Below are 24,502 nucleotides of genomic sequence, written 5' to 3' on the forward strand. Positions count from 1 at the left end.
ACACTGGGGAATAAGTAGTTTTGGGAAGCCATTAATATGAAACAAAGCTCCTCTTACTTTAGTTGTTCCAATGCTGCCATAATCCTTTCTTTATCAGCGTCCTGCATGTTTAAATACATGTTTTAATATAAAATAAGTGGATACACTGAAAAGTATGTCTCTCAGTCTATGCCCTCAATACTTAGTTGAGGCTCCTTTTGCATTAACCTGGTTGGATGCAGCAGTCTGTAAACAGTTAACATTAGCAATGACCTTTAGTGGCTTATCCTCCTTGTAGACGGAGTCAAGAACAATCTGCTGGAGACCTTCCAAGGATGCAGTCTTCATAAATATTTTAGGCCATATTATACAATTTCTGTACAAAAACCTTTGTTTTGGTTATGAGTTATATTCAGATTTTTTGAGATAGCTCATTTTGGATTATTATTTGCTGGAAGTCAGTTATCAAAAATTACTGAATTAAATGCTTGAAATATTTCATTCTGTGATGAATGAATAAGATTTTCCAATTTTGAATAACATTTTTGAGCTAAATACATTTTAATGACTATCCAGTTTGCTGATGGGTCTAACTTATATTTTAAGTAAAATCAATACAAATCCTTGTTGTAATTCTCATAAGTCTTCATCTTTGATTTGTCTGTGAGATTAAAAAGATTGAAAAATAGTTGTTATCCTTTGATAACTGTATGTTTATGTCTAAACTTCATGAATACTAATGCCATGGTTGATACTTTAAATGAGAAATCTGGCCACATATCATGGGATAAGTTTCATTTTAATAGGATAAATATGAAGTTTAACATTTAAGTGGTTGAGGTGAATTATACTGACATACAAACAGATCAATGAAGTTCTATTCTTAGACACCTAGAGGAGGTCGTTTGTTTGTGTAAAAGTGTGAATATGAGTAAGTGTATGGAGCACCGTCTTATTCTGTGAGCACACCGTCAGTACAGCATGCTGCTTCTGCTGTTGTTTCGTGCTCGCATTAAAGTTATTGTATCCCTCATCTGGATTCTCCACGGGGGTGAGCTTGGCTGCCGTGTCTGCCGGCTCCAGCGGACACCCCGGGGAGACACCGTGGCTGTTTTCCTGCAGGGGCCACATTTCCTGCCAGGTGAGCGAAGGATGATGTGGCGGGTGACCACTGAGCAGAGGCCTTTTCTGTCTGTAGTTAGCCCACACCTGAAGGATTGTTTCTTTGAAAGGCCGCGTGGTTAGCGTGTAGAGGATGGGGTTCAGGGCACTGTTGATGGGGAGAATAAAGATGACGACCCAAGAACTGATGGTACCTACCAGGAAACAGAGGGGAAAACAGACATGACACCACCCATGTGGTAAAACCTAGTATGTAAAATATGAGAGATACTCAAAAAAAGTCATTTTACCTTGACTGCTTCTTACTCTTTTCTATATATACAACAGAAAGAATGCATATAGAGAAAAATCTTTCTGGTCTGTAATTGTATCCAGCCCCTTTACTCCAAAACCCATTAAAAAATCCTGTGCAACCAATTGCCTTTAAAAGTTACATAAATACAGTCCTCCTGTTTGTTAGTTAATTCTGAGCACAAATATACAACTGCACACCTATGAAGACAAAGGCCTTCCACCTTGACCGACAGACTGAGCAAGAAGCATCAAGGTCAGTGGGAACTCTGGAGGAGCTGCAAAGATCCACAGCTCAGAGAGAGAGAATTAGTTGACAGGACAACTATTAGCAGTGCACTCCACAAACATGGCTCATATAGAACAGGGCAAAAATAAGGCCGTAATTAAAATACAACTATACGACATCCAGTTTGCAGCACACCATAAGCCATGGAGGGGGGCTGGGGAAGAAGGCGCTTGTGTCAGATGAGATCAGAATTTTACAGTTTGGCCTACACACCATCCTAAGAATAATACATGGTGGTGGCTGCATCATGATGTAAAAAAGTAAAGAAAGTTGTGTTCAGTCAATTTTGCTTTGTTTTAACATTGCATCTTGGTAACAACTCTTATGCTGCTGGAAAGCCTGTACAGGTCCTTCTCAAAATATTAGCATATTGTGATAAAGTTAATTATTTTCCATAATGTCATAATGAAAATTGAACATTCATATATTTTAGATTCATTGCACACTAACTGAAATATTTCAGGTCTTTTATTGTCTTAATACGGATGATTTTGGCATACAGCTCATGAAAACCCCAAATTCCTATCTCACAAAATTAGCATATTTCATCCGACCAATAAAAGAAAAGTGTTTTTAATACAAAAAACGTCAACCTTCAAATAATCATGTACAGTTATGCACTCAATACTTGGTCGGGAATCCTTTGGCAGAAATGACTGCTTCAATGCGGCGTGGCATGGAGGCAATCAGCCTGTGGCACTGCTGAGGTCTTATGGAGGCCCAGGATGCTTCGATAGCGGCCTTTAGCTCATCCAGAGTGTTGGGTCTTGAGTCTCTCAACGTTCTCTTCACAATATCCCACAGATTCTCTATGGGGTTCAGGTCAGGAGAGTTGGCAGGCCAATTGAGCACAGTGATACCATGGTCAGTAAACCATTTACCAGTGGTTTTGGCACTGTGAGCAGGTGCCAGGTCGTGCTGAAAAATGAAATCTTCATCTCCATAAAGCTTTTCAGCAGATGGAAGCATGAAGTGCTCCAAAATCTCCTGATAGCTAGCTGCATTGACCCTGCCCTTGATAAAACACAGTGGACCAACACCAGCAGCTGACACGGCAACCCAGACCATCACTGACTATGGGTACTTGACACTGAACGTCTGGCATTTTGGCATTTCCTTCTCCCCAGTCTTCCTCCAGACTCTGGCACCTTGATTTCCGAATGACATGCAGAATTTGCTTTCATCTGAAAAAAGTACTTTGGACCACTGAGCAACAGTCCAGTGCTGCTTCTCTGTAGCCCAGGTCAGGCGCTTCTGCCGCTGTTTCTGGTTCAAAAGTGGCTTGACCTGGGGAATGCGGCACCTGTAGCCCATTTCCTGCACACGCCTGTGCACGGTGGCTCTGGATGTTTCTACTCCAGACTCAGTCCACTGCTTCCGCAGGTCCCCCAAGGTCTGGAATCGGCCCTTCTCCACAATCTTCCTCAGGGTCCGGTCACCTCTTCTCGTTGTGCAGCGTTTTCTGCCACACTTTTTCCTTCCCACAGACTTCCCACTGAGGTGCCTTGATACAGCACTCTGGGAACAGCCTATTCGTTCAGAAATGTCTTTCTGTGTCTTACCCTCTTGCTTGAGGGTGTCAATAGTGGCCTTCTGGACAGCAGTCAGGTCGGCAGTCTTACCCATGATTGGGGTTTTGAGTGATGAACCAGGCTGGGAGTTTTAAAGGCCTCAGGAATCTTTTGCAGGTGTTTAGAGTTAACTCGTTGATTCAGATGATTAGGTTCATAGCTCGTTTAGAGACCCTTTTAATAATATGCTAATTTTGTGAGATAGGAATTTTGGGTTTTCATGAGCTGTATGCCAAAATCATCCATATTAAGACAATAAAAGACCTGAAATATTTCAGTTAGTGTGCAATGAATCTAAAATATATGAATGTTCAATTTTCATCATGACATTATGGAAAATAATGAACTTTATCACAATATGCTAATATTTTGAGAAGGACCTGTATATTTCCCCTTTAATGGTGACACATTTACACATCTGACAATGTGACATGTTGGGGTCGCATCTTCCTCACTAGAAACGAAGGTCATCACTGGAGGTGATCTCATTGCAGAGAAATATCAAGATGAGTTTCTGTAACCAGTGGGAATCCCATATCTCCACTGTTAGGGACTGGAACTCTTATCTTCAAGGATGTCAATGCTAGCCCCCACAGAGCAGGGTTTACCAGATTGGGAGAAGAGAGGATGGAATGCCTGCAGTCCTGACCTCAACTCCACTGAACACTTCTGGGATCAGCTAGGGCATGATGTGCATGGGAGAGGGATTAACACAACCACTCTGGCTGACTTGTGACAAATGTTGATTGAGGAATAGGTTGTTATCCCACAGCAGTGTGTGACCATGCTGGTGACTAGCATAAGGAAGAGGTGCCAAGCTTTTGTGGTTATGTATATTCCGCACGCGCTGCCCAGACTCCAGTTCGTTAAATGAATAAATTGTTAAATTGCCAATATGTCTTGTTTCTCCAAACTTCAATCACCCAGTCAATGACACCAAAAAATAGTCATGAACATAATAAGCTGTTTGGAATTAGCAGAAAGGTGTTTGGCTAGTTTGTTTATGTAAAATGACCAGAAGTGCATCTTCCTTACAAATGTGGCACAATTTTTAAAGACAATAAACAAGCTTCCCAGTGATTTATGATGTGTTTCCAAAAGCAATGATCCAATATGATTTATATTTGTCAGGACTGTAAACTGTAACTACAACAGAAACACACCAAAAAGAAGGAAAAATTCAAGGAACATAGTGCATACAACTTTTACAGAGCAGTTAGTGCTCTTTAAGGTGACATTTAAAGTCTTTTTTTACCCTGGAAATTGTTTTTTGCAAAACGTTTATTTCAGGGGTCTTAATAGGCCAATTTTCATTTTCACAAAACCTTATCTCTGGTGTCAACAGGCATTGTAGAAATACTTTAGACAAACTGCTTATTTTATACTAAAGTGCATTTTTAGGTGTACTTTAAGTGGGCAATTTTTCTTTACCAGGAATCTCCACTTGCAGCAGTGACAGGATCTTGAGGATGAAAATGGGGATCCAGCAGAGGGAATCAGTGATGACGATAGAGAAGAACCGCTTGGCAATGGTCACCTCTTTTTTGATGTGGTTGCTGTACTTGGTAGTTTGAGTCCCTGTTCTCTGGATGTTATAGAACATGCTTGCATAAGAGAAGACTATTATGAGGAAAGCCACCAAGTTGAGACCTGTTGAGAGAGTATTGATTTTAAAACAACTTTAAGAGCTTCTACAAGGTTCCTTAACATTTTACGTGTCAAAGTTAACTTTTAGACTCAAATTTGCAGGGTTCTTAAACTTTATGTAGCACATTTTGAAGTATAACTGCAAAAGTTTACTATATATTTGAATCACATATTTCTACTGTGGTCAGGCATTAAATACTGTGTGTAGAACTTGACTTACTGACTGCAATGAGGAAGGAAGGAAGGAAGGATGGAAGGAAGGAAGGAAGGATGGATGGATGGATGGAAATACTGAAATCAAATTCATACTTTTCCAGATTGCATAGGAACTGTGCTTCTATTTTTAAAATTAATGATAAACTAAAATAAAAAGATGGATCTGCAAACAGACATGATACACACTATATATCCAGAGTATTTGTCTGTACAAATCCAAAAGTATATTTCTGTACAATACTTTTACACCTACATGAACTTTGATGACAATCTATAAGGTCCAATTTGTTAATGCACTCACCATTGCCAGCAATACCATCTAACCTTTCTGGAAGTAATTGGAATCAGAATTAATTGATTCAGTGATAGGACCCAATACTTTTAGCAATAATGTTTGTTGCATAAAATTGGTAAAAACATGGCTACACATTAGATAAAAGGGGACATGACATCAATAATCCTCACCAAGAAAGATAACAATAGAGTAAACATGAGCCCAAGGCGTCTCTGGCTGCTCAGAGTGTAGAGGGAAGCAGACCCCATTGGTGCCATAGAAGTTGCGAAATAAACCCTTGCAGGCCAGAGGTAAAAAGGCAACTATAAATCCAAAGACCCATATCCCGAGCAGGATACTGAGGGTTCGTCGCGAGCCGGGAGTCAGGTAGTGAAAAGGGTACACAATGCAGATGTACTTCTCCAGGGTGAGATATGTGAGGAGCAGAACGGAAACTTCGGTGGACAGCATTGCCAAAGAGCCGATGACCTGACACTGAGTGCTGTCCATCCAGGCTTGAGCATGACGATTGTACTCGCCACGAAACTTCAGGTCATACGCACCAATCATGAAGAGATAAATACCCATCAGCCCATCCGCACCTGCAAGAAAGAACAACTTCCTTCAGAGGTAAGTCAGATTAAAAACCATTAAATCAACCATAGCCTTAATAAGTACAGATAGTATGTAACATTTCAGAGACAGGTCCCTGTTCGGGCGCCACCTTTCGTTGTCCGATGAGCTAACCCCTCCCTCCTACTTCCCTATTTCTAAGGGGATTGCTCAATCCAGCTCTCCATCCAACGGGTCCGGACTTCCCTAAACCTGAAAGATCTTACTAAGCAGGTTTACTGAAAGTTCTGTTTAAGCTGGTGTTGGGAAATGACTCGCCTAGCCTCTGACAGCCTTCATACAAAAGTCTCGCCCTTCTTCAACTGGAGGTCTGGGCGACTGAGTAGCCCACCGCAGTCATCCACACCTTCGACAGTCACTTTTGTTCATGGCTAATCATTCCCTAATTTTACAACTGGCTCTTGGTATACGGGCTAGGTTAATTTTAGTGGCTCGGCACGAGCCCCAAAGGTGCTGTTTTAACAAACTTGGCTAAGGCAACCTATAAAACCCTCCTAAAAAAATCTTAGAACCAGGCAACCTGAGTTGAGCTGTTGTCCATTGAGCAAACTGTCAACAACATTAGTATTAATAACTCAGCACACAAGCACATTATCATAGCAAAGAATCAAGGCCTCCTCTGGTAGAAAGATTGAAGTGTATGCAGTTTACTGGTATCACACAGAGAGCTGGCATTTCGTTAATAGAGGCCTATTCATCTAGGTTTTTATTACCCAATCCTGAATTAGACACTGTTTTCTACCTTGTCTACTCTTTTTTGCCCTTGGCAATTCATTACAAAGTTTCGCTGTCATGATCAAAGAACTAATTATCAATTCAAAACTTTTATTCCCTAATAAGTTTATAGCTGTCTCATCAGTCAACTTTAAATGTTCAGTTGTACAATAAAAAGAAAACAAACAATGCACCTTAGCCTGAGCTTCCAATCTACATGTTGAAACATGGTGGTGGCAGCATCATGACTGAGCTTTAGGGATTTGCAAAGGAAATGGGAATAGATTTCAGACTCTAGGTATGCAAAGATGTTAAGAGACATAACCCTAAGGATTTGCAGCAATTATTGCAGCAACATGTGATTCTACAAAGCATTAAATCTGAGGGGCTGAATAGAGATGTACACCACACTCCACAAGCAGTATTTTAGGTCTATTTATTTCGCTGGGCCAAGAGCGTAATCAATGTGTTATTATCCATAGACCTTATGGATGCAATCATGGAGGCCCCAATAAAACACCCCAGGCATTAAATATGGCCATGTTCACTATAGATGGTGAAAAACAGTTTTTCTCTGATTGCCTCAGGAATATTTCTGCAGCGTATTTTTAAGCTGCTTTTAGTCTTGTTGTGGAGTAATACTGAAAAATGACGTTTTTTTTTGTTTGTTTTTTTTCAGATTCCTCCATGCAGAGTTTCCTCATTTCTCCCAGGTCCAAATCCCACATGCTCATCTACTGGTGCAGTGTAGAGACTAATTACTCATATCTGTTGCTCATGTTCCCAGCATAAAGGCATCAATCAAACTAAAGTCTGGAGTTTGTAGCCAATTGGAGCTTGCCCTTACAACTTTGACCAAGCCATCCTAACACAAGTATGGTTTTAAACCGAAAAGAATGATATTCTGCTGTTTTAAACCGTTCCATTGCAGGCTGTACGTTTTTGCTCACCCCTCCCCTTTGGACAAAAATAATCTGACAAGTCGGTCAATTATTATTATACTCTTTTTTTTTTTTTTACTGACAAACTACAAATTAATATGAGAAAGAATTGCTAAATTTTAGCTCCCATCTTTACGTCTGAGTTGGCTCAGTCCAACTCACTGAGTTCCACGGTCTAAATTTGAAAATAAAAGTCAGTTGATCTTAGCTTCATCTGTCAGTTAGATAGCAATGAGAATAAAAAGTGAATACAGCTACATCTGAATCTGCTTTTTAAATGTTACAACAGTGTTGCATCCTCCTCACTCAAACATATAAGCAATATATACAGGCCAAATAGCTTGTCTCATCCGAGCAAAGCACCTCTTTTCCTTCCTTCCACTACATCCCCTACACGGCTGGTACCAAATTTTAAGTGGAAGTTCAACAATTGCTTTGTCAAGCCACTCTTTCATGAAGGCCAGCTTTTAATAATAAGCTGTGGTTCTCTGTAGCTCCTCCAGAGTTTTCATGGGCCTTTTGTCTTCTTCTCTGACTAATGTTCCCCATGCCTGGCATGTTATGTTTAGTTGGATGGCCAAGTCTTGGTAGGTTTGCAGTTGGACCACCCTCTTTCCATTTTCAGATGATGAATTCAAAGGAGCTCTGTGAGATGTCCAAAGCTTGGGATATTAGGATTATAACTTTCTCCCTGACCTGTCTGCTGTCCTCATTTGTCTTGATGATGCTGTAAGGTAACAACCCTGACATTATTTTGTAGATGAAGAAAAAGTGTAAAAACAACACAAGGGAATGTTTTCATTAACAAAAAGACTAGAGTCAAAGATTAATGTACTTCAATGGATGAAAATGTCTTTCAAGTTAACTTTAGATCCAGATTTCAATTCAGATGGCTCAACACTTGAATGAGTTTATACTTTGCTTTTGAACTTAAATCTGTTCCATCACTTTATATGCAGATCAGAAACTCTTTGTTGATGTGCCGTGTTGCATACATATATCTATAATCCACTCCTGGTAAAAACATGAAACCTTCTTAAGGCCAGTTTAGTCTTTTTAAGCCATTTTAAGTTTCAGTTCAGCTCTTCTCAGCCAACAAAAGGAGGAAGTGAAGTCCTGAAGTCCTTCTGATTCTTAAGAAATAAACTTTTACAGGTCAATGTTAAAAAGAACAACTAGTTCATAAATGCCTTGGAATAGGACCTCAGTTGACACCTAGCACATTGGATTTGTCATGGGTTAACTATTATTAAACTTTTGGTCTTTATGAAGAACCTTTATTTATTGTTTTTTTTTCTCTAACCTATTATATCAGAGTTCTTGCTATAATTTCAGTACATTAAAGTAAAATATGTTTTTTTGGATTGGATTTTTTTGGATGGTTCACACAGTCACACACCACAGCATTGGTGGGTTTGCTCTTTAAGTTCAAATATTTCCAACAAAAACATAAGGAGTCCATATCTAATTGCAATTACAAATGGCATTACATTCGTAAATATTGTGATGAAATCTTGTTGAGCTGAGTTGTGAGTTACTGAAACAGAGAGATTTGGTCTTGGTAAAATAAAGTTTATCTTAAGTATGATGTGTCTACCTGTGACACCGTTCTGGAGAGGGGAATCGTCCAAGCTTCTGCTGGCAACAACTTAATGTTCACCTTCTACAGATGATCCACATGGTCCTGTCTTTCAGTGTTTAACCCTTTCTCTCTCCTAGACATGGCGATTTACTGAGCTTTTACTGTAACTAATTATATGTGCTCTCTTTCATACTCTAAACTTGAAAACTGGCTCAGAGTTTCTGTTTTTTCTTCCTAGATGAAACCACTAAAGGAGCTACAACCATTAACATTTACTTTTCCTTCCCATAGAAAGTACTCCTGGATCAGTGCTTCTGTGTTCTTTTTGTGTCTCTGCTCTGTTCTCTCTAACCTCCAGTCGGTCGTGGCAGATGGCCGCTCACACTGAGCCTGGTTCTGGTTCTGCTGGAGGTTTCTTCCTGTTAAAAGGGAGTTTTTCCTCTCCGCTGTCGCTACATGCATGCTCAGTATGAGGGATTGCTGCAAAGTCAACGCCAGTGACTGTCCACTGTCTCTACATGCTCATCCAGGAGGAGGGAATGCTGCAAGTCACTGACTGGATGCAATCTGCTGGGTTTCCTTAGATAGAAAAACTTTTTATCCAATTTGAATAAAAAGCTAACTCTGACTGAACTGTTCAATTGTTAGGATTAATTGGAATGTATGAACCTGACTGTTGTGAAGAGCCTTGAGACAACATGTGTTGTGAATTGGTGCTATATAAATAAACTGAAACTATGATGCAGGGAACATTTTTAAGAAACACTGAGATGGGGGCATGTTACCTCTGCCTTGCATCATCTCATCTTTTTACAAAACACGTTAACCATCTTGGAACCTTCAGGAACAATATGTTGAGTTTTGAATGTGTTGTCATTTTCTAATTTTTTTTGTAACAGACTTTAACTAACTGCCATATAGTTGATTGTTTAAGGGCTGCGTGCATTCCATGCACCTGGAAAACATACAAAATTTAACTGACAAGTGTGTTGACAGCAAAACTGGACATATATTGATAAGAACTAATGATGTACAACATACTGATGTCCACAAATTTTATCCTATAATTATGTTGCCTTATGAACGGCGCCATCTGGATTCTCTCCTTTGCAGCTCCACGGTCTTGCAAGCATAGTTATACCTAAGGATGGGTACCTTTCACATTTGAACCAATACGGTACATATACCCTGTACCTGGGAATTGATACCGGTACTTAACAATATCAGTTTTCTGTACTTTTGTGTGTGTTTATGTGGTAATAAATGTTAATTCATTTAATAATAAAATCTCAAAAATTTTCAATTTAACATATTTATTTATTAATATATGAACTTCAACTTCAATATATCAAAACAGCTTCCACCTGTTTGTATTGTAACATCGCAGTTGTTTCAAACATTTCTTCAACATGAAAACCGTTAACTATTACGCATTGTTTTTTCTTTATAATGCACGAATTAAAACCCAGCCATGTTGCTGGCTGCAGACAATGAGTCGCTAACGGATGGAGGCGTACTAGCAGTGCTGAATGCAGGAGTTGTAGCCGTAGATCTGAAGCTGACAAAAACTGTGCACTCTTCAGGCCTGAGAAAAATCTTGCACTTAACCAGGTGCTTCCTCAGATTAGAAGTATTCCTGCCACTGGCTTTGCACTTTGCATCACAAATATTGCAGCCAGCGTAATCTGCATCACATTTTGAAAAATGGAGCCCTACTTTCGAACGCTTTCTATCTAGCCATGCTTTGTTGACGGTACCAGCGGCTACAGACATCATTACGCTCTTGCGCGTGCAATGCTGTGTTCATGTCCGGCATGGAAAATTGCCCCCTCATTCACTCCCTCAGTGTGACAATGATGCGTTTATATCCCAAAATAAGGTACTGTGTGATTTTACGTGAGTCGGTACTCCATAGTACCGACGGAATTTGGTCCGTACCTATAAAAGTACCAAATGCGGTACCCATCTCTATTTACACCCCTATAAACATTTTTCTCATTTTGTCATATAACTACAAACGTGAATGTATTTTATTGGGATTTCATGTGACAGACCAACAGTGCATGAGGGTGAAGTAGGTGGAAAGGTTAATTGTAAATGCTTTTCTATTGTTTTTACAACAAAAAGTCTGAAAAGTAGATAATTATTCATCCCCTTCTACTTTGATGTACCTAAATAACTCTGCATAAAACTGCCTTCCTAAGTCATAATTAACACATGGATTCTATTTAAAAGACTTAAGCCATTCTTTCATCAGGACTGGGAATTATTTCTCAGTTCATCCACCAAAAGACGATTGAAACAATAAATCTGACTAGAGATTTTGATACAAAAAAACTAAACATTTAACAATTTCTCAGTTTTTTTAAACATTGGTGAAGGCCACTTATTTAATTTTATGAGACTTTTCTTTTGTTGATTTGGTTATATTAATCACCTAACATACTAAGTTTGTTGCATAACACCCTGTTTAAGAGTGAGATGTTAAAACTGACTGATACAAGGATATATATTTTTTTCATTTTGTGGGTAATATACAACTTAGTTTTTTTTATTACTCCTGTGTCAGCTTTCTCCCCATAGCTGTTTTCTCACTCCTCTTCCTTCATGCAATATTAATAAGGTCATGTAAAATTATCAAGCCAAAACGTGGTAGAAAATTGGAACATACGTGCAAAGGGGGAAAAACATAAAATTTTCATGTGGATAGGAACAGTTTTCACTTACACAGCCTTAGTGGTACATGCCTCCAGAAGTTGCTTAAAATATTTTGTTGATGTTAAATTAAAAATGATGTTAGCTTGAATCTCTATTTAAATGCATGGTTTGAACATTTTGATGCTCATTGCATTGATAATAATGATAACATTGATTATAATTTAACCTTTGTACAGACATAGCTCCACTTAACATCTTAATCACGAGTCCATATTACTTTAGTTGATGAAATTATTGTTTGAGCAATCACTTTCGTCCTTTAATTATCCTTTTCCATTTAATCATTATAGTGTGTAAAAAGTGCACATTTGTGTTTTTAAGACAGGCAGACAAAGAAATGAGAAGCTAAGATATTGTCATTCAGACTAAATCATAGGATCAGAACGGTTGCTTTCGAAAGCGGTCCATGAAATCATTCTTCACTGGCCACCTCTGGTTGCCTCAAGGAAATGTGTGCTGTCATCATCGGCTTGCATCAAAAGGGCCTTACAAGTAATGATGTTGCTGCTTCTAAGGCTGAAGCCAAATGCTCCATTTAATAAATCATTTAGGACTTCAAGTTGAGGTCCGGTTGCTGCGTAAACAGCTTCAGGTTGCCAGATGGATGGATCGATCAATGAATCAATCAATCAATCGAGCGGCCGCTTTTGCAACAAACTGACCTCTTCCATGCAGGTCCCCAGTGGAACTGGATGGAGGGACACAGCGCGCTAATGTCTCTTTGCTGGCAAACAGACATAACTCTTCAAACTGGATCCAAGAGTGTCATACGATCATATGCACTAAGTTAAGTAGGAATGAATTGCTGTTTGTGTATCTGGTATTCATTCACGAACGGGAATAATTAAGGTACAAGCGTGGCTTGACTTTTCTCTCTCAGGTTTACAGAAGCAAACTGTGCTCCAGAGAGTTCCCAGCAGAGACCCTGTCTCTACGATGTCGAGTGGAGAAGTTTTCCCGGTCTCATGGAAGGACAACAGGACCGCATCACCGTGGTTACAGCTGTAACGTGCAGTTTGGCCGGCTGACAGAATGAGCTGCTGCCCCCCGATACGGAGGTTAGCTGCAGCTAACCCTTTGTTCACTGTGGATGCTTTCTTCAACTTCGTCGCCCGGAGAACTTTTCCTCAGCACGGTTCATGTAAGAGGTAGTGTTGGGCAGAGAGAAGTAGTTTACAATGAAATAATCTAAACATTTTTTATTTTATGACGTTTGGTTTTGTTTGTGTTGATACTCAGCTATTTTAGTGCTAGCAAATTATTTGCTCAGCACACGTGCTCAGTTTTGTGTGACAAACTTTATTTAAAGGGTGATTTTAAACATAGAAGATCGGCCATAACGCACCGTCCACACTTATGCATTTTAACCCTTTTATTAATGGTATTTTAAATGGTGTTTGTTTGATTCTGATGATAACCTATAAGCTTCTTTTGTTAGCTTTAACCGCTAACAGCTAAGAACACGTGCTTGCCTGCTAAAGATCATTTACCCAAAAAGGTTGTTAGTTTTCAATCTAGTGAAATAATATTTCCCTAAATGTTATTTTACTAAACTTGATAACTAAGTAACACAATTAAGCCCATTTCTCAAAGATTTGGTTCTTATTCAAAATAATATTTCTTTAAATATTATTTTAATAAATAAAGGCAGCTAATTAAACACTGTTGAGAAATGGTCATCCAGAAGGTTTGTTTTATTCAGCAAATCATTCTTTAAAATATTATTTTATTAAAATAATATTTTATCTGATCTTGCACTGTGAATGGTTGTCTAAAGGTATACCAATTATTTCCAAGTTCCAAGACTAACTTAACTTCAAGATAATCCTTGGTTCTCAAACATAAATAACAGTGTATGGTAATGTTGCATCACTCCTTCAGTCATGGTTTTCAACCATCTTTGATCAACTTGTTTATATTGTACATAGCCCATTAATCTTCCCTATTCTTTAATTCTGCTTGGTAGCTTAGTTGGATTGTTTTAGCATAGTAAAGAGTTTGTTGATTGAAATATGTTTGACTTAGAGTTGACTTATTTTTGTTAATAAATTCTTGTATTTTAGGAAATTGTGTGAATTCATTCCATGTGTGTGCAGAGTTTTGCTGTTCAACAATGTCAGAGCTCGTCTCACACCTTTCTATTTTGTCCTAATACCATCGCCTTAAAGGGCTGGTATTCACAGAACAACCCTTAACAGACCGAAATATTATTTGAGAAAATATTAAAGTATTAATATTAAATATTAAATAATATATGCATATCCATAATCACAACACATTCATCCATCCATCCATGTAAATGTTTTAAGAGATCTTTCTTTCTGTTTGTAACATTTAGAAATCAACTCAGTGGCAGTACTCCAAATCTTATGGTATTTACAGGGGTTGGACAATGAAACTGAAACACCTGGTTTTAGACCACAATAATTTATTAGTATGGTGTAGGGCCTTCTTTTGCGGCCAATACAGCATCAATTCGTCTTGGGAATGACATATACAAGTCCTGTACAGTTGTCAGAGGGATTTTAAGCCATTCTTCTTTCAGGATAGTGGCCAGGTCACTACGTGATACTGGTGGAGGAAAACGTTTCCTGACTCGCTCCTCCAAAACACCCCAAAGTGGCTCAATAATATTTAGATCTGGTGACTGTGCAGGCCATGGGAGATGTTCAACTTCACTTTCATGTTCATCAAACCAATCTTTCACCAGTCTTGCTGTGTGTATTGGTGCATTGTCATCCTGATACACGGCACCGCCTTCAGGATACAATGTTTGAACCATTGGATGCACATGGTCCTCAAGAATGGTTTGGTACTCCTTGGCAGTGACGCGCCCATCTAGCACACGTATTGGGCCAAGGGAATGCCATGATTTGGCAGCCAAAACCATCACTGATCCACCCCCATGCTTCCCTCTGGGCATGCAACAGTCTGGGTGGTATGCTTCTTTGGGGCTTCTCCACACTGTAACTCTCCCGGATGTGGGGAAAACAGTAAAGGTGGATTCATCAGCGAACAATACATGTTTCACATTGTCCACAGCCCAAGATTTGCGCTCCTTGCACCATTGAAACCAACGTTTGACATTGGCATGAGTGAACAAAGGTTTGGCTATAGCAGCCCGGCCGTGTATATTGACCCTGTGGAGCTCCCGACGGACAGTTCTGGTGGAAACAAGAGAGTTGAGGTGCACATTTAAATCTACCGTGATTTGGGAAGCCGTGGTTATATGTTTTTTGGATACAATCCGGGTTAGCACCCGAACATCCCTTTCAGACAGCTTCCTTTTGCGTCCACAATTAATCCTGTTGGATGTGGTTCGTCCTTCTTGGTGGTATGCTGACATTACCCTGGATACCGTGGCTCTTGATACATCACAAAGACTTGCTGTCTTAGTCACAGATGCGCCAGCAAGACGTGCACCAACAATTTGTCCTCTTTTGAACTCTGATATGTCACTCAGAATGTTGTGTGCATTTCAATATTTTGAGCAAAACTGTGCTCTTACTCTGCTAATTGAACCTTCACACTCTGCTCTTACTGGTGCAATGTGCAATCAATGAAGACTGGCTACCAGGCTGGTCCAATTTAGCCATGAAACCTCCCACACTAAAATGACAGGTGTTTCAGTTTCATTGTCCAACCCCTGTACATGACGTTCAATAACAACAATGGTCGAAGAATTTCCCACAAACTTTAGATATTCTTTTCTTTTTTCTAATCCACTTGAGCTGTCAACTTTTTCCTTGTTATATTTGAAATTAGATATGTGAGCGGAGGGTCAGAGAGCCAATATCACTAATGCAGGAAGGCCAGCAAATATGCCACTTTTCTCCAGAAAGTACAAGTATTGGACTTAAAAGGGTTGTGGCAACGTTATTTTCTCAATGAAGCCCACATCATACGGTGTCAGTCATTTGGAAAAACAACTGGCTTCAGCAAGTAAGAAGAATGTTGACAGTAAAGCACCCTGAGACAATGCTTTTTTCACCCTGTCTAAGGTAGTGGAATTACTCAATTTTTTTCCTAAAAACACTGCACAGTGCTTTTTCCAGCATGACAAAGCACCTTAACAAAAGGAAAAAGTGATAAGTAAGTATCTCAGGGATTCACATTTGAAAACTTTGGCTCCATGACCAAGAAACTTAAATCTGAACCCCATCCAGAACCTGTGGTCAATCCTTCAAAAGCAAGTGGACCAAAGAAACAAACACTTCAAGCTATGATATAACAATAATAAGTAACCCTCAGTTAGGAGCCCAGAAGGTGACAGTATGCCAGACTGCATTACAGATGGTGTACACTGTGAGTACTGATGCTTTGCATAAACTTTATGTACTGTAATTCATAATCAACCCTTTGGATGTTTTAAACATTTTATTTTTTAACTCCATATACAGGAGAAACATGCAAAACCAAGACCTAAAACCAGTTTGTAAGAAACAACATTTTTGCCAGTTTCCAACTTTTGGCCATTACTGTATTTTATCCCATAAACACACAGGATGACATCCTGCAAAAAAACTTTTAGACAGAAACCTTCAGATGATGAGTTGTACTTTCTTTGTAATTTAAAACTCTGTCCTGTAAAAATGCAAAAATTCCCTTTAATATTCACTACACTCTATCCCAAATGACTGTTGTCCTCCTGGAAATGCAGTTTGACTCACAGCAGAGGGAGATGATGCACATGGCGTGGAGTTTGTTCTCGGAGCGGATGTACGAGCGCATGCAGATGACAAAGATGTTGCCAAAGCATGTGGTGGCAGAAACAACCCAGACAAAGACCCTCAGGACGATGTTGGCCAGCAGGTCCTCAAAAGACGAGATGCCATCTGTGTTGGGCTTGCAACTGCGCACGTGAGGGGCATAGCCGCAGTACTGGAACTTCTTAAAATAGCTAAAAAACAGATAAACAACAAAAAAGCAATCTTGTGTAAAGGCATGGGGAGTGTGTTTATTTGCAGCCTGTATTGGACTATCCAAATATTAGCCTTAGAGTCTATTTGTACATATAAACTTAAGAGATAACAAAGAAAGAACAAAACAACAGTGATCTCATTTTGTGAGGATTTGAACTCAAGGTAGTGTCAGACGGTGGGGCATTGGAGATGGAAGGTTTCATTAAAAATCTATTTTGTTTAACACTGGTCTTTTAAGTCTTATACACTTTCACTGGAGAAAGTCATCAAATATTTAACATCAGTCATTCTTTGCACCAAAACAAATTTCAAAGCAAGTGTGAGGAGACTGACTGTGCGATTGACACAGCTATGCATTCTTCACAGCGTTGCTATGGCCTTAAAGGCAACCCGAAGTTGCTAAAATTACCAAAATCCAAAGCAAACAGAAAAAGCAATCACTAATTACCTCTCACATTGTCCATTGGCTCAATTTGGACTATTACATTAAAACAACGTTTTAAAACAATGAAGTGCTTAGTAAAGTATTTTGACATTAAGATTAAGATGATAGCGTGTGCTAGTTACTGCCACATTTTGCATGTAGGCCAAAGAGTTTGTTTTGGTCTCATTTATGCAGAGCGCCTTCTATCACATACTTTGCTTTGTCCCCTACATGGCAACTTCTTGCTTTCTTTCTGCAGTAGCATTCTTCTTGTCCCTTTATCATAATTGTTAGAGTTGTGACATTCATGGTTAATAGATGTAATTTTTTTCTTTTTTTCATGTCCTGTCCACCAGAGTAGCGCTCAGAATTATTGTCTGAGTGCCAAAAAGAGGACGAACAGATTTACTTTCACAAGTAAACCACTTGTGACATATAAAAAAAACTTTATTAGAAACTGCTTTGGGATTCTTTGAAATCCAATTGACATCAAGACGGAAAAGAAAGGGAAAATAAGAAGAAAGGAAGGGAGAGAGGTGGTGCAAAAAGGGAGAGAAGGAGATGAGAATAGAGGAGAGATAGAAGGATAAACAGAATACAAGGTAACACCCAAGAAGTATACTTCTACACCTGCAGAAAGAAAGAAATAAAGAAGATCTATCTGTGTATCTGTAAACACCTTAATCCAAACACGTGGATGTATGTCTGAACGTGCTTGTGTACATAAGGTTTCTCCATAAGAGTATTCAATAGTGAGTGTGAGGAGCCATAGACCTGCCCCTTAGAAACCGAGGCAGACACAGAGGAAGAGCCCACCACCACCCAGCAGAGGTCCGACAGAGCCAGGGGGCCAACGCCCCGCAAAGCAGCCACTGCCGGTGAGATGGCACACACCCAAGCATCCAGCGCCAGACACTGAGAACCACCAACGCACCAGTAGGCGGGGGGATAATTGGTCCCACATTTGATAGGAGGCCTCAGATGATCCAGGAGAGGGGGCAGTCCAGGACCCAACCCTGACAGAAAAACAGGCACACGCAGTCACAATCACACTTTCCCACCCTCATGCGTATGCATAAAAACACTCACACACCCAACGTAAAGACACACCAGAATGGACGCCGTGCACTCACTTGCACTCATACACACTGTATACTTCCAGGTCCAGGCAACAATATTACAGAGGAGCAACCAGCTCCCGGACCTAGGAGGTGGTCCCCTTGATTCTGGGGTGGAGACAGACCATCCAAGCCACCAGTTTAGACTAGGACCGGTTCTGCCTGAACCCCAATGACCCTGGCCCAGACCACAACTCCCCGCCCCGGCCCCATCCAGATACAGGACCTCAAAAAACAAACTAAGAAGAAAACAAGGGGAGGGATCCACCAGGTCAAAACTAGTCAGCCAACCAGAGCTGCCCCAGGTCCCAACCACCAAAAGAACTACAATTTCAACCCCATGAACCTTCCACCCATCATGAACCCCAACAAGAATTTCCCCACAGGGCCACCCTCGCCCCAACCAGGACATAGATATCAAACGCAAATGCCTTGAACACCTTCCCCACAGGAGCACACCCCTATAAGAGAGTTCCACCCCTGAAAAGCGGATGAAGACACATCCACACAGTGCAAGCCCCGCACATTGCCCCCTTTCAGAGCACCCATACAGCCCCTCCCAACCACAAACCGCAGAGAGATGGCCAGGCAACAGCCCTGTACAAAGCTATACCGGGAACAGCACGAGAGAGCAACAGAGCAGACACCACAAAGCCCTGTACCCAAACCAAACCCTCCGACCCCACACCATGAGGGGATCAACTCACCTGCTAAGGAGTCTTGCTGGCAGGCTCCCAGGGTCGACAGCCCCCATCATGCCCCCGCAAACACACAACATTGCCGTCACTGCAATGCCACCCCCGGCCAATCCAAATGCCGGCGCACCCACATCTGAAAAGGGACACAACCTCTGCCCACACACGCTGCAATCCCTCCGCTTTCCCAGACACGACGTTGAGTGGAGCAGCAAACTACCCAGCCAATGCCAACAGCCCCAGCACGCTCGTCCATGAGAGAGAAACAAAATAAATAATTAAATAAAGAAGTTAAACATGAGCCCACGCCAGCCGGGTACAGCACCCGGGCTGACCAACTGCTCCAGGCCGAGCATAACCTACCAGCCGCCCCAGCACAGCCACAGGCCCCACTCCAATGCCCCACCCGCGACCGGGTGAATTTCACATTTATTTTTATTGCTTGGTGGTACACAATTATCTTTCAATTTACTTAAAACATTTTAGGGTTAAAATATTTTTAAATAATCCTTCCAAAAAACAAACCAAATAATAAAGTTTAGTAGTAACTATTTTTCACCAAACCAAAATGTCACCAGCCTTATCCAAGTTAATTGGATTTATTAATCTGAGTAAAAGAAAGGCAAGTACAACACAAAATCAGAAAGAGGGAACTTATTTCTTCCATAAATTCATGAATTATGTATCTTTGGCAAATGAAAGGATGGATTACCTCAAACCTGACTTACTTATCTCTAAGGTGGATTTTAACCTGAACTCCAGTAAGGTTAGACTCAGACTTTTCTGTAAACCGTGTGTGAAGAAATAAAGGTCTTTAGAGAGCAGGACAATGTAGTACTTACATGTGAGTCAAGTATCTGAGAGGTTCAAACATCCTTCGCTGTATATTATCGATTTCTATCCCCTCTATGCTCCTGAGAAATATAAAAACACTGATTTAAGTAAAATTCTGAACAGTGAATTACAGTGCTCTGAAAATGAAATTGCTTCTACAGATTTCTGTCTCTTTTTGCTTTTTTGTCATCAAACAGACTCGTCATCTTCTGCTTATCCGAGACCAGGTCACGAGGGCAGCAGTCTATGCGAAGATACCCAGACTTCCCTCTCCTCAGACACTTCCTTCAGCTCCTCTGGGGGAAGCCAAGGCTTTCCTAAGCCAGCCGAGTGACATAATCCCTCCAGTGTGTCCTGTGCCATCCCCTGGTCCTCCTCCTGGTGGAATGTGTCTGGAACACCTCCTGGGGGAGGGAATTCCACTGGTCCCCAAACCAGACCTCTTGGCTCCGCCTAGAAATCCTGTCCATTAAAGTTATGAACAGGACTGATGACAAAAGGCAGCCCTGCCAGAGTCCATCATGGGTAGGGAAAAGGTCCAACTTAATGCTGGCAATGCAAACCAAAGTCCTGCTCCGCTTGTACAGGGGCCATCTGGTCTCTGGTTTGGGTACCACTGGATTTTGCCTCTCCTTTTCGCAGATGACGTGGTCCTGCTTGCCCCCGCTAGCCAAGACCTACAGCATTCACTGGGGCGGTTCGCAACCAAGTGCGAAGCAGCGGGGATGAAAATCACCTCCTCCTAGTCCGAGGCCATGGTTCTCAACCGGAAAAGGGTGGCTTGCCTTGGCAGTGTGCTCTGGATTAGTATGAGGCAGCATGAGAAAAGTGCTTTTAAGCTTAAGTTCAGATAGTCAGACATTCAGGAATTTTGACTGTAGAGGTAACTGATCGTTTCATCACATACTGCAAGTTGTATAGGTTTCAAAGCAGCAATGTAGCCCCAACCATCAAACTACAACCACCATGTTTGACTGTTGGTATGTTCTTTTCTGAAATGTTGTGTTATTTGACACCAGAAATAAGATATAATAAGAAACACGGCTTCCAAAATGTTTCCTTTTTTCCAAAAGTCCTGCCGATCATCAAAATGTTGTTTCAGAATGTGAGATGGGCCTTTCTGTTTTTTTGGTCTGCAGTGGTTCTGATCTTGGAACTCTGCCATGAACTCTATTTTTGCCCATCCTATTTGTTATTGTTAAATCATTAACTTTGACCTTAACTGGGGCAAGTATGGGCTGCACTGCTTTAGATTTTGTTCTAGTGTTCTGGGAGTCTGGGAGTTTTGGTAGGCCAGTGACCCCTCAGTTTCACCACAGTTCCATGCTTTCTCCATTTATAGATAAGGGTTCCCACTGTGGTTCACTGGAGGCCCAGAGCCTTAAAAAAAGGCTTTGTGACCTGTTACAGGCTAATGGAAGGCAATGACTTTTCATCTCATCTGTTCTTGAATTTCTTTAGGTCTGAGCATGATGTGTTGATTTTGAGATCTTTCAGAATAGAACAGAATAGAAATATCCTTTATTGCCCCTCAGTGGGGAAATTCAGGTGTAATAGCAGCAAAGTGACAAGCAAATGGAAGCATGCAGATTCACACAAAGCTAAAGGCTAAAAACAACAACAACAAAAAAGAATAAGAGACTATTGTCATATAATGATGTAGCGCAGGAACAAATGCAGGGTGAGGCAGGAGGCAGGCAGGTGTAAATAACCTGTTTTACTTAAAAAAGGGAAATTCAAAAACTTATAAAAACTAAAGTCTGGGAAGGAATCCAAAATAATACATCACAAGAGTAACACAGGGGAAAAGGCTGGTTGGATTAACAGGATAATCTGACCAAGAGCTGCCTAACTGAGAGATACAGGTCCTTCTCAAAATATTAGCATATTGTGATAAAGTTCATTATTTTCCATAATGTCATGATGAAAATTTAACATTCATATATTTTAGATTCATTGCACACTAACTGAAATATTTCAGGTCTTTTATTGTCTTAATACGGATGATTTTTGCATACAGCTCATGAAAACCCAAAATTCCTATCTCACAAAATTAGAATATTTCATCCGACCAATAAAAGAAAAGTGTTTTTAATACAAAAAGCGTCAACCTTCAAATAATCATGTACAGTTATGCACTCAATACTTGGTCGGGAATCCTTTTGCAGAAGTGACTGCTTCAATGCGGCGTGGCATGGAGGCAATCAGCCTCTGGCACTGCTGAGGTCTTATGGAGGCCCAGGATGCTTTGATAGCGGCCTTTAGCTCATCCAGAGTGTTGGGTCTTGAGTCTCTCAACGTTCTCTTCACAATATCCCACAGATTCTCTATGGGGTTCAGGTCAGGAGAGTTGGCAGGCCAATTGAGCACAGTGATGCCATGGTCAGTAAACCATTTACCAGTGGTTTTGGCACTGTGAGCAGGTGCCAGGTCGTGCTGAAAAATGAAATCTTCATCTCCATAAAGCTTTTCAGCAGATGGAAGCATGAAGTGCTCCAAAATCTCCTGATAGCTAGCTGCATTGACCCTGCCCTTGATAAAACACAGTGGACCAACACCAGCAGCTGACACGGCACCCCAGACCATCACTGACTGTGGGTACTTGACACTGGACTTCTGGCATTTTGGCATTTCCTTCTCCCCAGTCTTCCTCCAGACTCTGGCACCTTGATATCCAAATGACATGCAGAATTTGCTTTCATCCGAAAAAAGTACTTTGGACCACTGAGCAACAGTCCAGTGCTGCTTCTCTGTAGCCCAGGTCAGGCGCTTCTGCCTTTGTTTCTGGTTCAAAAGTGGCTTGACCTGGGGAATGCGGCACCTGTAGCCCATTTCCTGCACACGCCTGTGCACGGTGGCTCTGGATGTTTCTACTCCAGACTCAGTCCACTGCTTCCGTAGGTCCCCCAAGGTCTGGAATCGGCCCTTCTCCACAATCTTCCTCAGGGTCCGGTCACCTCTTCTCGTTGTGCAGCGTTTTCTGCCACACTTTTTCCTTCCCACAGACTTCCCACTGAGGTGCCTTGATACAGCACTCTGGGAACAGCCTATTCATTCAGAAATTTCTTTCTGTGTCTTACCCTCTTGCTTGAGGGTGTCAATAGTGTCCTTCTGGACAGCAGTCAGGTCGGCAGTCTTACCCATGATTGGGGTTTTGAGTGATGAACCAGGCTGGGAGTTTTAAAGGCTTCAGGAATCTTTTGCAGGTGTTTAGAGTTAACTCGTTGATTCAGATGATTAGGTTCATAGCTCGTTTAGAGACCCTTTTAATGATATGTTAATTTTGACGTTTTTTGTATTAAAAACACTTTTCTTTTATTGGTCGGATGAAATATGCTAATTTTGTGAGATAGGAATTTTGGGTTTTCATGAGCTGTATGCCAAAATCATCCGTATTAAGACAATAAAAGACCTGAAATATTTCAGTTAGTGTGCAATGAATCTAAAATATATGAATGTTAAATTTTCATCAAGACATTATGGAAAATAATGAACTTTATCACAATATGCTAATATTTTTAGAAGGACCTATACCGGAGAGTTGACTGATGAACAAGGAGCAGGTGGTTGATTAGAAACTGTGTGCAGCTGTGATGGAAGGTAAGTAACTGAAGTAGAACTGAGGAAATGGGAGAAATGGCTGATAGAACACAGAGAACAAGAGAGCACAATATAAATACCAAGTTAAAGCAAATTCCCAAAGATTAGGACAAATGTACACTAGAGGATACAAAAGACTGTACGATTATTAAAAATAGATAGAAAAAAACTGAGTACGATAATAAAAAAATACAAAATGTGCAAATTTCTGCATAAAAAACAACAGACTATTTACAAGAAATGGAACCAATGTGCAAATAACAGCAGGGAGGTAAACAATTTATTGAGTCCGTTAAAAGCAGTGATGTTTTTGCTAGAGTCCTTCTGTCCCCCACCACCTGCAGTGTGTCCAGGGGGCATCCTAGGACAGGGCTGGCCTTCCTGATGAGCTTATCTACCCGCTTCCTCCCAGCTGCAGATAACTGCTGCTCCAATATACTACATTGGAAGATGACTGATACCACCAAGAGTCAAAAGAGGTCTTCAGTAGTGCCCCCATGCACTCCAAATGATCTCAGTCTCCTTAGCAGGTAGAGTTTACTCTGTAAAGAGAGATTATTTCTGTAAAGATCATCATTGTGACTCCAGTTGAGTTTATTGTTTAGGTGAACACAGTACTTAAAGGAGTCCACTATCTCAATTTCAGTTCTGGGTCTTTGCCTGCGAAAATCCACCACCAGCTCATTGGTTTTTGATGCCTTGATTAGGAGATGGTTCCTCTGGCACCAGTCAAAGTCCTGTGCCCACTGTCTGTACTTTGAGTCATCCTCATCTATGATGAGGCCAACTCAGGCAGAGTCATCGGAAAACCTCTGTAGATGGCAGTCTGGGGAGTTGATGGAAACGTCTGCAGTATAGAGGATGGACAGGAACTTTGCCAGAACTATTTCCTGTGGGAGCACCAGACTGCAGACCAGCATGTCAGAGACACA

General features: G+C 40.8%; 1 protein-coding gene across 1 annotated transcript in view; it reads right to left on the minus strand.

The window, feature by feature from the left end:
- Nucleotides 1-759: 759 nt before the first annotated feature.
- rxfp1 (relaxin family peptide receptor 1) overlaps nt 760-24,502 on the minus strand; it is a 170,340-nt gene continuing 146,597 nt past the window's right edge. The window contains exons 14-18 of the mRNA XM_047354544.1: nt 19,979-20,050; nt 16,648-16,877; nt 5,581-5,991; nt 4,684-4,902; nt 760-1,295 (exon numbers count right to left, since the gene is read on the minus strand). Of these exons, the coding sequence (XP_047210500.1) occupies nt 871-1,295; nt 4,684-4,902; nt 5,581-5,991; nt 16,648-16,877; nt 19,979-20,050 (1,357 nt within the window). The 3' untranslated portion in view covers nt 760-870. The remainder of the gene's footprint in view (nt 1,296-4,683; nt 4,903-5,580; nt 5,992-16,647; nt 16,878-19,978; nt 20,051-24,502) is intronic.

The sequence above is a fragment of the Girardinichthys multiradiatus genome, chromosome 23, assembly GCF_021462225.1.
Source record: "Girardinichthys multiradiatus isolate DD_20200921_A chromosome 23, DD_fGirMul_XY1, whole genome shotgun sequence".
NCBI classification, from domain to species: domain Eukaryota; kingdom Metazoa; phylum Chordata; class Actinopteri; order Cyprinodontiformes; family Goodeidae; genus Girardinichthys; species Girardinichthys multiradiatus.